This window comes from Dreissena polymorpha, chromosome 4 (genome assembly GCF_020536995.1).
Source record: "Dreissena polymorpha isolate Duluth1 chromosome 4, UMN_Dpol_1.0, whole genome shotgun sequence".
Classification (NCBI taxonomy): Eukaryota; Metazoa; Mollusca; class Bivalvia; order Myida; family Dreissenidae; genus Dreissena; species Dreissena polymorpha.
This window is the reverse complement of record NC_068358.1, coordinates 60,460,625-60,479,414: the sequence shown is the minus strand read 5'-3', so window position 1 is coordinate 60,479,414 and position 18,790 is coordinate 60,460,625. Positions and strand designations below refer to the sequence as shown.

At 36.6% G+C, this 18,790-nt stretch overlaps 1 protein-coding gene across 5 annotated transcripts in view; it reads right to left on the bottom strand.

Annotated features, from left to right (window-relative positions):
• The window catches only part of LOC127876261 (neuroglian-like), a 281,922-nt gene that overhangs the window by 26,087 nt on the left and 237,045 nt on the right, over positions 1 to 18,790 (bottom strand). For 4 of the 5 annotated variants that reach the window (XM_052421350.1, XM_052421349.1, XM_052421347.1 and 1 more), the window contains 3 exons: positions 11,079 to 11,462; positions 7,783 to 8,153; positions 4,450 to 4,681 (listed from right to left, as the gene is read on the bottom strand). In XM_052421350.1, the coding sequence (XP_052277310.1) occupies positions 4,450 to 4,681; positions 7,783 to 8,153; positions 11,079 to 11,462 (987 nt within the window). The remainder of the gene's footprint in view (positions 1 to 4,449; positions 4,682 to 7,782; positions 8,154 to 11,078; positions 11,463 to 18,790) is intronic. The other variant, XM_052421351.1, reaches the window with a different exon arrangement.

The following is an 18,790-nucleotide window of genomic DNA, read 5'->3' as shown; positions in this document are numbered from 1 at the left end:
AGAATATTGTGTGCACAGGAAGTTGAAACGGAAGGCACATGGTTTATGTTATATTTGAAAATGTAAGTCTTTAATAAATTACCGGCTGAACTGATCAGCCATTGGTTCCATTTCAAGTTCTTTGGCACTGTAAGTGTAACCATTTCAGGGAAACCATTGATTAGTAAATGATTCTTGAACTGAAAATGAGACTATTCATAATCTTTTCAATACATGAATTATTCATGAACATATAGTGCAAAGTTGTATTATGAAATTTAAAGAGTATTATCAAACCACTTGTACCTCAGTTATTAGTGTTATATTTAAATTATTGTTATATGTTGCTATCAATATGTTAAGTGCTAATACAAGACTTGTTTCTTCTTACCCTGACCTGTTTGTTGAGCTTTAGTAACACTTATGATAACCTTTGCATAAATTGACAAATTCTTGTTCATGAATAGTTCATGAACACTTCATGCCACCTCAGTTCATGAACTCTTGAAGAACTATGGTTCATGAACTATTCACTTACAGTTCGTGAACAGAAAATGAGCCATTGAAAAATAGAAGGAAAATGTTCATGAACTGTTCGTGAACAGCAAAACCCTAAAGAATTTTTCAAGAATTGTGTTGTTCATGAACTGTTCAAGAACACTTCATGCCATTGATGTTCATGAATAGTTCATGAACATTTCTTGCCATAATGGTTCAAGAATAGTTCATGAACACTTCATGCCACACGGGTTCAAGAATAGTTCATGAACACTTCATGCCATAAGGGTTCAAGAATAGTTCATGAACACTTCATGCCATTAGGTTTCAAGAATATTTCATGAACACTTCATGCCATTAGTGTTCATGAACAGTTCATGAACTAAAATTTCAATAACTTTTCACAGACGTGGCTCATTTTCTGTTCACGAACTATTCGTGAACAGTTCATGAACTCAGTTCACGAACAGTTCATGAACTGTTCACGAATTATTCGTGAACTGCAGAACAACATTTCGCAGGGGAACAGCCGCAGTAATCTCCACTGGTAAACGTCATATGTTCAGTTTTGTGACCCCCGTGGCCGGGTCAAATTTGAGCCCAGGGGAATAATTTGAACAAATTCGGTAGAGGACTATAAGATATCACTACATACCAAATTTAGTAGCCCTAAGCTCTATAATTAAGAACAAGAAGATTTTTAAAGTTTGCACAAAAAAGGCCTTATTTAAGCATATGTTCATTTTTGTGACCCCTGGGACAAGGCCAAATTTGTTTCTAGGGGCATAATTTGAACAAACTAAGTAGAGAACTATTAGATGTCACTACCTACAGAATTTGGTAGAAATAGGCCCAATGGTTATGGACAAGAAGATTTTTATAGTTTGCACAAAATGGGCCCGATATAAGCATATGTTCAATTTTGTGACCCCTGGGGAATGGTCAAATTTGATCCCAGGGGCTTAATTTAAACAAACTTGAAAGAGTACTTTAAGATGTCAGTACATACCAAATTTGGTAGCCCTATGCCATACGGTTATGGACAAGAAGATTTTTAAAGTTTGCACAAAATAGGCCTTATATAAGCAAATTTTTGATTTTTTGACCCCCCAGGGCAGGGTCTTGAACAAACTTGGTAGAGGACTATTAGATGCCACTACATACCAAATTTGGTAGCCCTAGGCCCAATGGTAATGGACGAGAAGATTTTTTAAGTTTTCACAAAATAGGCCTTATTTAAGCAAATTTTCAATTTTTTGACCCCCTGGGGCAGGATCAAATTTGACCCCAAGGGCATAATTTGGTCAAACTTGGAAGAGGACTATAAGATGTCACTACATACCAAATTTGGTAGCCCTTGGCCCAATGGTTATGGACAAGAAGATTTTAAAAGTTTTCACAAAATAGGCCTTATATAAGCAAATGTTCAATTTTTTGACCCCCCGGGGCAGGGTCAAATTTGACCCCAGGGGCATAATTTGAACAAACTTGATATAAGACTATAAGATGTCACTACATACAAAATTTGGTAGCCCTAGGCCCAATGGTTATGGACAAGAAGATTTTTAAAGTTTGCACAAAATAGGCCTTATATAAGCAAATTTTCAATTTTTTAAACCCCCGGGGCAAGGTCAAATTTGACCCCAGGGGCATAATTTGAACAAACTTGGTAGAAGACTATAAGATGTCACTATATAGCAAATTTGGTAGCCCTAGGCCAATTAGTTATTGACAAGAAGATTTTTAAAGTTTGCACAAAAAAGGCCTTATATAAGCAAATTTTCAATTTTTTAACCCCCCGGGGCAGGGCCAAATTTAACCCCAGGGGCATAATTTGAACAAACTTGGTAGAGGACTATAAGATGTCACTACATGGCAAATTTGGTAGCCCTAGACCCAATGGTAATGGACAAGAAGATTTTTAAAGTTTGCAGAAAATAGGCCTTACATAAGCAAATTTTCAATTTTTTAACCCCCCGGGGCAGGGTCAAATTTAACCCCAGGGGCATAATTTGAACAAACTTGGTAGAGGACAATAAGATGTCTCTACATACCAAATTTGGTAGCCCTATGCCATACGGTTATGGACAAGAAGTATTTTAAAGTTTGCACAAAATAGGCCTTATATAAGCACATTTTCAATGTTTTGACCCCCCGGGGCAGGGTCAAATTTAACCCCAGGGGCATAATTTGAACAAACTTGGTAGAGGACTATAAGATGTCACTACATACCAAATTTGGTAGCCCTAGGCCCAATGGTTACGGACAAGAAGATTTTTAAAGTTTGCACAAAATAGGCCTTATATAAGCAAATTTTCAATTTTTTGACCCCCCGGGGCAGGGTCAAATTTGACCCCAGGGGCATAATTTGAACAAACTTGGTAGAGGACTATAAGATGTCACTACATACCAAATTTGGTAGCCCTTGGCCCAATGGTTATGGACAAGAAGATTTTTAAAGTTTGCACAAAATAGGCCTTATATAAGCAAATTTTCAATTTTTTGACCCCCCGGGGCAGGGTCAAATTTGATCCCAGGGGCATAATTTGAACAAACTTGGTAGAGGACTATAAGATGTCAATACATACCAAATTTGGTAGCCCTAGGCCTAATGGTTATGGACAAGAAGATTTTTAAAGTTTGCACAAAATAGGCCTTATATAAGCAAATTTTCAATTTTTTGAATCCCCGGGGCAGGGTCAAATTTGACCCCAGGGGCATAATTTGAACAAATTTGAAAGAGGTTTACCACAGGAACATTCCTGAGAAATTTCATCAGATTTGGACTGTAGTTTAGGAGAAGAAGATGTTTAAAGAAAAAGTTAACGCACGGCGCACGCACGGACGCACGCACGGACGCACACACGACGGACACAGGACCATGACATAAGCCCCGCTGGCCTTTGGCCAGTGGTGCTAAAAATGAAAATCAGGACCTACAACCTGATTATGATTATTTAGCACATAAACATTATTGAAAAAGTCACTGGGGTTGCAAAGAACTTCATAACATTTTTAACATAAGTGCATTTATGGTCCCCATCTTTTTTTCTTCCTCCCTCTTCTCGAAACTTTTAGATAAACAAGAGATGTGTTTGTCAGAAACACAATGCCCCCTTATGCGCCACTTTGATACATGTTTTTTTTTACCTTTGACCTTGAAGGATGACCTTGACCTTTCACCGCTCAAAATGTGCAGCTCCATGAGATACACATGCATCCTAAGTATCAAGTTGCTATGGGAAGGGACATAGAACTTATGTGCATTTTTCGAAACCTAAACGCAAACCTAAACACAAAGTGTGACGAAAAGACGGACAGACAGACAGTCCGATCACTATATGCCCTCCTTTGGGGGCATAAAAAATCATAAAATCATTTTATTAAAAAATACGGGCCTTACTTTATAGCAGTAATATAACTATTCACTAAATGCATGAGCAGATGAATTTGACAATAAAAAAAATATTCCTTAAACTGGTTTAAACTACAAATGCATTGCATTAACCATTTAATAGCAGAGACCCCATGCAGCCTTTGTTATGATTTATGTTAAATGTTGTGTTGCATGAATTGTCCTGTATTGGATAGGTTAGGGGTCACATTCCTCAAATAAAAGACTATCAGATGTTAACACAAATTTCTCTCCCGATAATGTCTATGGAGTTTCATTATTATCATACTTACATAGCACTCAAATGGTCCCAAATGGGATCACAAGCTAAGTATTCATGTAATCCACCCTCACGAAAAAACTCCTGCACTATATCTTTATCAATAGTCAAGCTATTATTAAAGTCTTTTTCTATTTTAAACAACAGTGACCTTGACCTTCACTTAACAGCCAAAAGCCAGACTATGTCAAATTAATCAGTATGTATGAAATGTATGATAATTAAAATATATAAAACTACGAAAAAGTGTATTCTTATATTTGACACTCGCTTAAAAAAACCTCAATGAAAAACGTACCTCCTTCTCCCGAATACCCGAGATATATGAACGCTGGTTGCCTTGACTCCCCAATCTGGTTCATGGCCTTGACCTTGATCTCATAGAGCGCGTACGTCTCATTGACGCTAACTTCCCACATGCTCGCTTTTGGATGCTGCTCGATGTTTTCGTTCCAGTAGGTGCTGCCCTTCCGTCGCCAGTATATCACATACTGGAAACCTGGACCATTGTAAAGCAGGCGCGGCATAGGCTGAAATAGACCAGTCGGGTTATCACATATTTTTATAACTTGAAAATCAATGCATGTATTTAAAGCTGTGGATGGTGGTGGCTTTGATAGATGCAGGAAAAAAAGAAACAAGATGTGTTTGTGAAACACTATGTCCCCCCATATATTTGACCTTTGACCTTGAAGGATGACCTTGACTTTTCACCACTCCAAATGTGCAGCTCCATGAGATACACATGCATGCCAAATATCATTGCTATCTTCAATATTGCAAAAGTTATGGCCAATGTTAAAGTTTGACGCAAACAAACCAGCAAACCAACAAACAGACAGGTATATACTGATTGTATAAAAAGTCATCATCATGTTATATATTTATCAGCTTCTGTACAATATTTTACCTGAAAAGTGTATATAAACATAGTTGTGATCAATATATAACACATCTTTCTACCTTCCTGATATCATGCTTTGAATTGCACTCATCTGTCCTTTACTACCTTTACTACCTTGGGTAGCACCTTGCAATATAATTGTTGAAACATAATTATCTTCCTTTTTTTAACAACAAAACATTATCTAATTTGCTTTCATTTTCATTCAACAGATGCATAACTGAATGCAAGCACGTGCATGCAAGAATGCAAATATATTCCATTGTTACTTCTTTCTAGATCATTCAGACATCCATGTAGTTGGTTTAAGTCTTTTGCTCAAATAACTGAATGGTTGGAATGCATAATGGGGAATCCACTGACTCATGAATTCTGCATTATTTCCACATCATTTTAACTTTTTCACAGGGCATTATGATCATGGGCTTTATCTTGATTTTATAACAATAGAGACACCACCCTACCATTGTTATCTTCATATGCTGCCTGCTTTTCTGGTGCTCTGTGTGTGTGTTTTCTTGTTTGCATATTCAAGATGCAATTGTTCTAGAAATGCATTCAGATTTCCATGTGCATCTTAAAAGACATTAAGCTTCTACTCCCAACATATTTCTATATTTCATATGTGGTCATGACTCTTTAATAAGAAGATATTTTCGATATATGAAGGGTTATCAAAACTAAATCTTAATTGTACCAATGCGGACGCAATATGGTTGGCATCTGATGAAACATAAACTGACACGAGTGGAATACAATTGATTTCATAATGGCAAAATGAGGCTCTGTCATTCAATGGAATTACATTTCTGAATTTGTCATTGTTCATGAATATTTGTTTTTTTTATTTTCATTATTGTTGCTAACTATTCACGTTGTTTACCGTTTCTGAACTACGGAGCATAGCAATAAGAATTATGTATGCCTTAACTAGAAATTTTGGTACAAATTTATAGTATTTGATTTATAAACCTACACAAAAGTCATATACTTTCATGGTTTGGTTACTAATAAAAAATATAATTGTATGTGATTTATTGTTCTAACACAAAAAATATGCTCAGAAATGATGAAAACAGGGGCAGATCAATGAATTTCAGTTGCCAAATGGGAAGGTTAAAATGTAATATCTTTGAGAATACTAAAGATGGGAAATTGGTTTTGTAAGAGCTAAGATGATAATCTAACACTTAAAAAAAAAAATTACACGAGAGAAGAATAGTGTTTAAAGGTCTTTCACAACAATTAAACCACAAGTCATGCATCAATTAGTAACATTTCACAAGGGTATTTTATTGCGCTCCCTTTCAAGTTGATTCCTCTTAAAGGTTTTGAGGTAAGTTCTGAACAAAATTTATATAAAAATTAACAAGGGCAATCACTCTTAAAATAGGGGAGCAAGAGTTATGGTTTTTATTACTGGCGCATCAGCTCAATTTGTTGATGATATGATTAAAAGTTGTTGAGCTAAAGATTGGAAATGCAACATGACAGGACAAAGTGACGGACTGACTGACAGTTTGACGAACATTGGAAATGCAACCTGACAAGACAAAGTGACGGACTGACTGACAGTTTGACGAACATTGGAAATGCAACATGACAGGACAAAGTGACGGACTGACTGACAGTTTGACGAACATTGGAAATTCAACCTAACAGGACAAAGTGACGGACTGACTGACAGTTTGACGGACATTGGAAATTCAACCTGACAGGACAAAGTGACGGACTGATTGACAGTTTGATGGACATTGCGGAAACAATATGCGTCCTTTTGGAGGCATAAAAACTTCTGAATTAAAGACAACAAGAGCACCGCATAACCTTTGACCTAGTGACCCGTAAATGGGTGTGGCATGTAGAACTCATCAAGGTGCATCTACATATTTAGTTTCAAAGTTGTAGGTGGAAGCACGTTGATTTTGGCGGACGACACGACAACGACACGATGAGCTGGCTATGACAATAGCTCGGTTTTTCTCTGAAAACAGCCTCGCTAAAAAATACTTCCAGTGCTTGAATATATACCAGCTACCACTGGTGATAATGTCCTTAACTGAATCTGCTACATGAAGAATGATGCAATAGAGGTGTTTATGACGAGTTCTGCTAGAAATTGAACAATTCTTGAACATTCAAATTTAAGAAATATTATTTAGTCCTAGACTGAAGTCTAAGAACTGTTTATTGAATATGGGCCTCAGCCACTCTTCATCTTTTTGCTGTCATTTCACATCTTGCAGAATCCTACAGTAGTAAACCAGGTTTTGGGGTAACCAAAACTATGAGACATTCAAGAAATTCGTAATGAAACACGTAGTATTCCTCTTACTCAGTGGTTTTTTCCACTATTTTGGGAAGAGGGCTGAGTCCCTTCATGGATTGGGAAAAATCGGGTCTTTCTGACTTAAATTGGGAAATAAGTGTTGTTGTTTTTCGTCTAACAAATGCTTTCAAATCGAGTAAAAAAGTGATTTTGATATAACATTGACTAAAGATGAACTTATAAGAGTTTGATAGACATTGAACTAAATCTTCAGACTAATTAAAACAAGAGCACTGCCATTGTTTGGGAATTTTTAGGTCCCATTGGGGAAAAGTACATACTTATCTCACTTGGTTATGGGTCTTTAAACAGGCCCGAATTTAATTGAAAAAAACAACAACACTGTTTGTGATTAATATTTAAAACGTGAGTTGTAAGAATAACACTTATCAACATACCGTCCAGCTGACTATTAGTTTGCCTTTCTTGTGTGTCTGCGTACGCACATCTTTCGGATTCGTTGACGGTCGCTCAGGTGGCGTTGTACATGGTTGCCTCGTTGGGTTACTGGGCTTGCTATAGTCCACCTTATTGCGCGCTAGAAGTCGAAAGTTATACATGCCCCATGGGGGTAGGTTCACGTAAGTTGTTTGCACTTTTCCGGGAATTTCGTCGTGATAGTTAATCCATTCTGAAGGATTGTCCGAGGTATTGAACTGGACCAGGTAGCCTGTGATGTTGGCCCCACCATCACGCCCTGGCGTCCACTGGAGCTCCGCCATGTTGCCACACGAAATTATGGACACGTCCTTCGGTGGATCTGGCGGTACTGAAAATATACACAGTCTTATATATTATAGTCTTACATTACAGTCTGAATATGGAAACGTCATTTGGTGGATCTGGAGCCACTGAAAATGTCCAATCTAATGTATATGTCTGAATTTGCTTAATTATTGACACGTACTTCGGTGGATCTGGTGGTACCGCAAATACACACAATTGAATGCATTAGCCTCAGAATAGAGGAATGGCGAATGCTTGAGAATTTTTTAATCTCATTGGACTGAGGTTAGAATCTCTGCAAATACTTTCTGCAAATATTTTTGCCACTCTATGGGAAAATTTGGCTTAATTCATATATATTATGTGAAGTGTCATCCCCGATTAGCCTTTGCAGTCCGTGAGGGCGTATCAGAGACGACTGTCTTGTCTGTGAGGGCGTATCAGAGACGACTGTCTTGTCTGTGAGGGCGTATCAGAGACGACTGTCTTGTCTGTGAGGGCGTATCAGAGACGACTGTCAAATGTCTGTGAGGGCGTATCAGAGACGACTGTCTTGTCTGTGAGGGCTTATCAGAGACGACTGTCTTGTCTGTGAGGGCGTATCAGAGACGACTGTCAAATGTCTGTGAGGGCGTATCAGAGACGACTGTCTTGTCTGCGAGGGCATATCAGAGACGACTGTCTTGTCTGTGAGGGCGTTTCAGAGACGACTGTCTTGTCTGTGAGGGCGTATCAGAGACGACTGTCTTGTCTGTGAGGGCGTATCAGAGACGACTGTCTTGTCTGTGAGGGCTCATCAGAGACGACTGTCTTGTCTGTGAGGGCGTATCAGAGACGACTGTCTTGTCTGTGAGGGCGTATCAGAGACGACTGTCAAATGTCTGTGAGGGCGTATCAGAGACGACTGTCTTGTCTGTGAGGGCGTATCAGAGACGACTGTCTTGTCTGTGAGGGCGTATCAGAGACGACTGTCTTGTCTGTGAGGGCGTATCAGAGACGACTGTCAAATGTCTGTGAGGGCGTATCAGAGACGACTGTCTTGTCTGTGAGGGCGTATCAGAGACGACTGTCTTGTCTGTGGGGGCGTATCAGAGACGACTGTCTTGTCTGTGAGGGCGTATCAGAGACGACTGTCTTGTCTGTGAGGGCGTATCAGAGACGACTGTCTTGTCTGTGAGGGCTTATCAGAGACGACTGTCTTTCCGCTTTTATGGAATTTCTCATTTAAAGGAAGTCTCTTCTTAGCAAAAATTCAAGTTAGGCAGAAAAGTATAGTCCTCGATTCGCTTGTGCAAACTGCACAGGCTAATCTGGTACAACACTTAACACACATGAATTTAGCAAATTTTTCCTAGAACAAAGTAAAAATGCATTATTTTGAAATGCGGAATGACATTTTTAATCTCATAGGATTGAAGCTAGAATCTCTTTTAATGCTGTTTTGATTTATTGATAAGATAATCCTTGTCTATCTTCTGCATTTCAGACATTTAATGAAATATTTGTTTGTTCAGAAATACACCATCTCACTGAACACTTCATCCTTTTAATGCAGTAGAGTGAAACCATCGTCAACATGAAATAAAGACCATGCAGGACACCTATGACTTTCCAGTTTACACTTAATTATTCAATTAAGTTTTGTCAAGTCAAAATGTTATTGATTGACAATATCTGAAAGAGAAAGAATTTAAACAAGATATGTGTTCGTCAGAAACACAATGCCCCCTATTGCGCCACTTTGAAATTAATTTTTTTTGACGTTGACCTTGAAGGATGACCTTGACCTTGAACTTCCACCACTCAAAATGTGCGACTTCATGAGAACGCAGCTTTGAAAAAAGAGAGTTGTTTATTTAACTTTGACCTTGAAGGATGACCTTGACCTTGAACTTCCACCACTCAAAATGTGCAGCTTCATGAGAACGCCGCTTTGAAAAAAAAAATTTTTTTACCTTTGACCTTGAAGGATGACCTTGACCTTGAACTTCCACCACTCAAAATAAGCAGCTTCATCAGATTCAAATGCATGCCAAATATCAAGTTGCTATCTTCAATATTGAAAAAGTTATGGCCAATGTTAAAGTTTATGGCCGGACAAACGCCATATATTTGACATTTGACCTTGAAGGATGACCTTGACCTTCACCTTTCACCACTCAAAATGTTCAGCTCCATGAGATACACGTGCATTCCAAATATCAAGTTGCTATCTTCAATAGTGAAAAAGTTATGGCCAATGTTAAAGTTTTTTTCGGACGGACGGACAAGTTTCATTGAAATCCGCCAAAGCACTTCCAAGATATGGCTCCGGATACAAAAGTGCCAGACGGACCGACGGACGGAAGGACAGAAAAAAGGACGGACGGACAACGCCAAAACAATATCCCTCCTCCTATGGCAGATGATAATAAAACAAGAGCTGTCTCCATAGGATGACATATGCCCCAGATAAACGCTTTGATAGAAATTATGAGCATGTTTCGAAACCTAAACCCGAACCCTAAGTTCAAGGTCAAGGTCAAAGGGGCAAAATTTGTATGCGTATGGAAAGTTATTGTCCATATACAAATGCATACCAAATATGAATGTTACATCTGAAGCGACATAGAAGTAATGAGCAATTTTTGAAACCTAAACGCAAAGTGTGACAGACAGACAGACAGTGCGAACACTTGAGTATATGCCCTCCTTCTGGGGCACAAAAACAATAAAAACATTTTAATATTTTGTTAACTTTTGAGGTGGATAAAATAACCATAACATGTTTATTGAGTGTTAGGGCAATTAAACATGTTTCGTGTTTATAATGTTAAAAGAAACAGGCAAAACTATTCGTGATTTTTGATAGATCGAAATTATTCCTGGATTTAAACCTGCGGATAACTTTAAATAATTGATTGCCAAATCTGGAACATAAAAAAGACAAGTGACAAATCTATGAAAATAGACAACACACAGCACTCACCAATGACAACAAGTTTCGCACTGGACAGTCCAACAGTTAAATGTCCTACATGCACAATACATGTATACGTTCCACCATCGTTCGCTTCCACATTGTTTATATAGAATATCTGGCCCCGGTCCATGGCAAGGTACTTGTTTACCCCTTCTGTCTGAAATCTCTCAGACCCTTTTGCCATGTACTGCCCCAGTTGCTCCGTATCGTCTTTGGCTTCTTTTGTGGCATCACTCGCGTGTATGTAGTGTCCGTTATGCTTCCATTTCACGCGCAGATTTTCTGCTTTAAGGTGCTCCGGGACACTGACGTAACACGTGAACTTGACCTCGGCCCCTTGCTGTGCCTCGGTGTTGATAGGTGGGCTCGTGATCAGCACTTCATCATCGCCTGAAAACACACAAACATTTACAGCTATTGAAACTATTTTGAGTTCTTAGACCACACTATTATGTGTCAGCAATTCATTTCCTTCTTTATAAAGTACCCGAAAATAGCACTTTTCCCAATTAGAAAAAAACTAAAAATATTCCAATTGCTGTTAAAAAATCCCAATTTCACCAATTTCCCAATAATGAAGACTTCACAATGCGAATTTTACCAATTTCAGGGGTTTTCGGGCATATTTTTCCCAATTGGGCTTTTCCCAATGGGCAATAAAATAGCTGAGTGTAGTGTATACAAGTACCTTATTATTTTATTTTATTATTTTAGTACCATATTAGTTAAGATATAATCCCTGTTCCCTATAAGTATAGGTTACAAGTACCCTATCAGTATAGTGTTGCAGTAACTTATTAGTGTGATACTAAGTATTCCAGTACCAATAAAGTCAAGTATGCCTGAGTTTCCTATCAGTATAGTATCACAGTTTCCAATTAGTACAGTATACCAGTACATTATTGGTGCAGTATACCAATACCCTGCGAAGACTGCACAGGCTAATCTGGGACGACACTTTGCACATGCATTAAGGTCTTCCCGACAGAGCCCTGCTCATAAACATAATCATTTGCGCCTGTTTACTGTTTCAATGCACTTATTATGTCGAAGAACAAAACCATCACATTCTAAACATAAAAAATAACAAGAGATGTGTTTGTCAGAAACACTAGGCCCCATATTGCGCCGCTTTGAAATAAAATTTCAATATATCATTTGGCAGGTTTAGAAATTATCTCCCTTTTAAAGCTTATAACTTTCCTTAGATTGTATTTTTTTACTTTTGACCTTAAAGGATGACTTGACCTTGACTTTTCAACACTCAAAAGGTGCAGCTCCATGAGATACACATGCATGCCAAAAATCAAATTGCTATCTTCAATATTGCAAAAGTTATGGCCAATGTAAAATTTTTCGGACGAACTGATGGACAGACAGTTCAAATGCTATATGCCACCCTAAAAATAAGACCTTTCAATTATAGGATGGGAAACAATAACAATTTTGTGATAAACAAAAGTAACAAAGAAATATCTAAAGTTTAAAGAAAGATAATAGCAAACTTATGTTGTTGTTTTTCGGCGTTAGCTGTATACGCCAGCTTTTCACCTTAGCCTGACCTTTGTTAGCGTCCAATAGAATTCAAATAAAACTTCCCGCGGCCAAGTACAGATGAATACACTTCATTGACTGCATTGGTTGATTTGATAATACCACTAGAACATTGGAAACATGTCCGCGTCTTTGTAACACTGTTTTACTGCGTGTTCAGCATGAAACAGTTTTATCTCTAATAAAAAGGCTTAATAGATAGAGCAGTTTTACACTCAATCTCGACATCAATACAGTTTGTGCGTGCACCTTTTATTTTCAGAGGATTTTCAGCGCGAGAACGTTGTGTACTTAAAGGCCATGTTCTCATATTTAGTACTGACTTCCATATTCCTGTCAACATGTTAATGTAAAAGTATAAAGAGCAGTGGAAGCGATGCCTCACTTTAATGCATTGCATTTCAACCCGCGAGGTATAAGGGGTCAGTTCGCGGTTAGTGTGTTTGAATGTCAGAGTTTACATACAGGTCAGACCTAATGTGCTGTTCGGAGTTCGCGGTCAGTAACATAATAGTTATATAATAAAGACGCTATAGCGTGAACTAGGTGAACTGGAATTTTCTTTACCACCAGAAAGATGTGAAATGAAGATATCCAGCGATATTATTTTATGGCATGTCAATAATAGATTCTTAATGTGTTTTCAACAATACCATGATAAATATTAATTTTAATTAATTAACAAGAATTATTCTATCATATTTTCTAATGTATTATTGCAGCATATTGACTAATGTATTAAGTATGAGCGCGATGATTCTCGATACTGTTAATAATCGAATCAAATACACGTAGCAATGCCCGATAAACCACTCAAACAGGTTTGTTCGAAGAACGCGCGTATACATATTTAAAATATGTACGGAGACTTCGCGTGTGGCCGGTTGACTTTGGTTTTCTGTTTTGTATCTATAGGTTTATGACCAGCAATATGTAATAATGTAAAATAAGCCGCGAAAACTCCGCGTAACATCCCGTACTGCGTTTGATGCAGCTAAAAACTGAAAAAGATATTAGCTATCCTTGATCTCATTCATTTAAATCTTTACCTTCCATAAACTCCAACCACAATCAACGCCGTATATCTTTTTTAAAGATATTTCTTGTTTTAAATAAACCATCAATTTACTAAACAATGAATTTTATCCATATATAGGCAAGTACTTGAAAATAAAGAAAGTTCTAGTACAAAATAGAGTATGTAAAATCTCTAGGGCCTAGACTGTTCTGATAACATGGCATTAAACCAGATTTACATCCAGTGCTGGACCACGGCAATGATGTTAATTGCCAGATATGGGAAAAGTCTCTTTCATTATTTATCTATAGTGCCAGTGTAGACATCTAAAGGTCTAGAATTCCCATAAAGATTCAATGAAAAACTACACCACCACTACAATGCCCAAATTATTTTCTACAACCAGTACCACAAATTCATATCATTTTAAGAACACGTTTATAGCTGTTCAGCATACATTTAAGCATCATGTAAGGCGTTTGAAGCACATAAACATGCTTCTAGACTCCATATCTTATGCACGCAAATACTCTTAAATAAATAAGTAACATTACAAAATTGCGAATGTAAACTCAATGGGGAATAAGATATTCTTACAAAATCTATTAAATCATATAGGTTTCAGGCATTAAGATTACAGTGCACAAAAAGCACACTTAATGCAATGTTTTCAACGTGTTTGGGCAGATAGTTTGTGTTCTTGTATTGTACTTTATTTATATTAATACCTAATGATCCTCAATAACTGCTTACAATAACATCACGCCAGTGTGAAAAGGTAAAGTGATTTTAATGTCAATTTGTCTCAACTCAATGGGAATACATGAACAGAATTATGCTATACTTGACTTTTCAATCAAATGTCTGAAAAGGTCTGCCATCAATTGATGTATAGGTAATATCACACCAAAGCATGTTTGTCCATAATAGCATTAACATGAAGCAATTTCAATGGGAAACATTTCTGAAGTAAGAGTAAAACTGTCACTGAAGGATTTTATTAAAAAGTCTCCAGCACCACTGACATCTCCAGACTTGTAATAAAGCCCCATCATTTCCGCGCGGCTAAATATCTGTATGCACTTGTAGAATACAGATCAGCAATGAGTAAGTCTGAGTCAGGAAGAGGCATGCTTGGAATTGCGAGCTTTTGGTCACATGATTAACGAAGACAATCAAATAAGGACGGAGTAATTTCATGAGGAAAAAAAAAACGAATAATTAATTCTACGCATTCTGTCATTACTGTATGCAAATTTGAGATGAAATGCTATTACACTGTGATGAAAATTGTCCAACAGAACATGTGTAGCATGAAAATAGCATGATTTTTTTAAATTTTAATTCAGGAAGATATTTGTCTTAGTGCCCGCAGAAATCCTTGGGATGATGTTTTAATTTAAACTGATAATTGGATGCACTCTACATTTAAATAATTGTTGACATTGGCTGATAATGTATTAATAAAGATAAAATATGTAAAAATATAAACTCCAGCAATCTGAGAGTCATCACAAAAATGTATGACTGTCAAATTTCTCTTGAAAGATAAGCACTGTCTTTAGGCCATGGAGCTTTTTTTCATACATAAAAACACTTTAAAGTGAGAACTGTAAAGACCTGCAACAATTTCAATGATTGGGATATATCAACATATTATAAACTAAATACAGCATGTCAAATGTGTCAACTATTTTACTGAAAAAGCATCAAAGCCCACAATTCAGTCTTCACTATGGATTAATGATTCTATATTACCCCCCGTTCACAAAAAGACGCCGCTTCTACTACGATCAAAGCATGGCCGAAAACGCGGCCGATCGTGCTTAATCGCAGGAGAAACGTAGTGGAGTCTTGATAAGCACAGTATGATCGCGGTAGAGTCTTTATGATCGGAGAGCTGTACGCTCTCGCCACGTTTTTTTTAACATGCTCAAAACAAGCGTAGCAGGATCCTGGCCAACAAGAGACAAGAATAAAAAACACAAAGAGCCAAATTGCTCGATTTAGACTACGATCGGCCTCGATCCGCCCCGATCCATGAACCTTTTTCAGATCGTGGCTTGATCTGGATGATCGTCATAAAGTCACAGCTCTGTGAGAACGGGAGGTTATCATGCAAATCAGAAAATGCTGGAAAAAATTCCTATAAGCTTACATTCAGATATGTTATGGTGAAATTCCAGATATGTGGCCAATCAAGTCTGACTACTTACAGAACCTTAATTCAGGACAACAGATTCAGATAATGTTTCTTTCTATCTGACAGAGTCATCAAAATCACTGCAATATCAACATGAACCTCAAATTAACACAGTCGGAAAATAAATGTTTCTTTCCTGATAACTGTGTTTTGTAAAGAGCAGGGAGTTCTTCCCATGAAGAACAGCAGTAAGAAATGTCTCTTATGTTTCAAGATTTGAATTCCCGGCAATGATTTCCGGCCTTCCAGCAAAGATGTACTACATGTAACAGTTTTTTTTGCTTTCAAAAGCAAAATTTGCTAAAATATATTATGAATTGCAAACAAAATATCATCGTTTTCTTAAATTATTTATTAAGATAATCAGTGTCATTTTTTAAATTCGGATTTGTTCATTCTTCTATATTACATAATCCATATTAATTTGCTTATTCTGTCTAAACAGGTTTAGGAATTTTTTATTTATTTGCAACACTGAACTCAGTGGAAATCATTATAATATTACTGAATATCCCTTCCATGCTTTACTTTATAGGACAGTCACACAAACTATGCAAAATAAGCTAAACAGCTGAAATCTCATTAATTATTTAATAAAGTTCCCATTTCAATTCAAGAATTTTAATACTGTATTAAAGTACACTTCATCAATAAACATTTAGAAAATCTAGTAAGAACTATCAAGGTTTTAGAGCAAAAATCCATTTAAAGAAATTTTGCAGATAATTACAAAATTTAAAAGAAGTTTTAAAACAGAAAACACACAAGATAATGTTGAAACATTCACAAGAAATCATTCCATCAATTACAATTGTCATGAATTATTATGGATCTTTTCAAACCACAACTTTAGTTAGGCAGGTAACAGATATTTGTTCAGGGTTGCTGTTTTAACCTGCTTTTCACTTTAAATGACTTTTCATTGGAATTTTGTTCCACACATTTCACACCTCATGTACAATTTTCAAGAATATTATTGGATAGCCACATTCAAACGCCAACTGCAGTCTCCAAACCTGTTGCTTAATTAAGGCAGCATTAAGGACATGGGATCAGGTACTTCACAAGCAACCAGACAGCAGAATATGTTCTCCAAGGGAGGTCAAAAATTTGTTTTGCTTCTCTCAGTCTACCTGGCTGTGTTGAGACCCCTCCACAAATAAAGATTTTAAAAGCAAACAATACTTTAAGGACTATTTTAATATTAAAATAATCTGGACAGATTGGTCAATAAAATATTTTTTGAAAGGAATAACTTTTTATATGAGGTGTATTTTCTTTCTTTTTTTTTCCAAGTTAGCAAGGTTTTTTGGTTTAATAAAACAACAAATGCTGTCAGAAAAATACAGACATTGCAAGAATTTCAATTCTTGTTTGTAACCCACAATATTATGAAGAGCTAAAAAAAAAGCTCAGTAACAAAGAAGTCTCGATCATAGTGACAAAGTACATTCTATTCTAACATAAGCCATCGATCAGAACATAGCATATCTCCTCCAACCTTTTCTGACCAGACAATTTTGATCAGCTCTCTGACCAAGACCATAAATAAAACGTGACAAGTCAATTTAACCGTTTATGTGCTAGCCTATAGAATGGAAATATCCAAGAATGTCCATTATATCCCTGGATACAAGGACTCCTGATTTCAATTAAGATTCGGCCATTTAAGGTCACTCTAGGCAATGGTGCTTGTTTCCTGAACATTTTAACCCTTTTGCAAACATTGTTTTCATTGATCACTTTATATTAATAAAAATTTCATACAGGACTTTGCACTTGACCATCACCCATATGACTGATTGATGCAGCAAATAATCTAATTAATTTGATTGGTTGGTTGTAAATTGAGGTCACATGACCTTCTGCATGACAGAAGAACAAAGCAGCAGATCAAAATGGCCTCCTGAAATGATTTGGAGTGATTTTCTGCAATATAAACTTTGTTTGCTGTTTTGTACATTTTTTTTAATTACTTAAACTCATTCTTCACTTTAAAATATTTAAATCATTCCATATTTAATGTCGGCAAGTTAAAAGTATAACAGATATAAAATGTTTATTCTAGCTTTATTGTTTTTAGAAAATCAATCATTCACAATCAAACAAAATTATTTTTATGTTTAAGCTACATATCTAATAAAATATTTAAAACAATTGGATTTTATGTTAAATGATAGAAAGGAGGGAATTTTATAAATATTAAAAAAACAAGATGTGTTTGTGAAACACTATGTCCCCCCCCCCCTGTATATTTGACCTTTGACCTTGAAGGATGTCCTTGACCTTTCACCACTCAAAATGTGCAGCTCCATGAGATACACATGAATGCCAAAGTTATGGCCGATGTTAAAGTTTGACGCAAACAAACCAACAAACAGACAGGGCAAAAACAATATGTTCCCCAGTATAGACTGGGGCACATACAAATGCATTTAAGTTTAATAGATTTGAAATGACTGAATGTTATTCCAAATCTCAAATGAAATGCATACTAATGAGTGCTAAATCTTTTAATTTCTTAATAACTCTTCCAAGCTCTAAAAAATCAAGGCTATCATTTCCATCTGCTCCTTTTCAACAGAAGTCCTTGTGGAGGCAATAATTTCCAAACAATGCCCTCATCTGCTTGAAGCTTGAGAGTTGAGGTGCATGTTCAAATGATGTGCAACACATTGTTATGAAACATTAAGCAGCATAACACTCTCTGCCCTGCAGTCTTAATGATGCTATAAATTGTGTGTCAAACTTTTCCAGAGAATGTTTTGCCTTAATCTTTGTGTTTTATGCTGTGCTTGTTGTCATGTTTAAGGCATAATGCTGAATATAATGAATAATAACATTCCATAAGGTTATTCTGGAATTTAATGATCATATTGTGCAGTTCATTGAGTGTAACTTGGATTCAAATGTTGAAAAAAACTTTCAAGTATAAAATGTTAG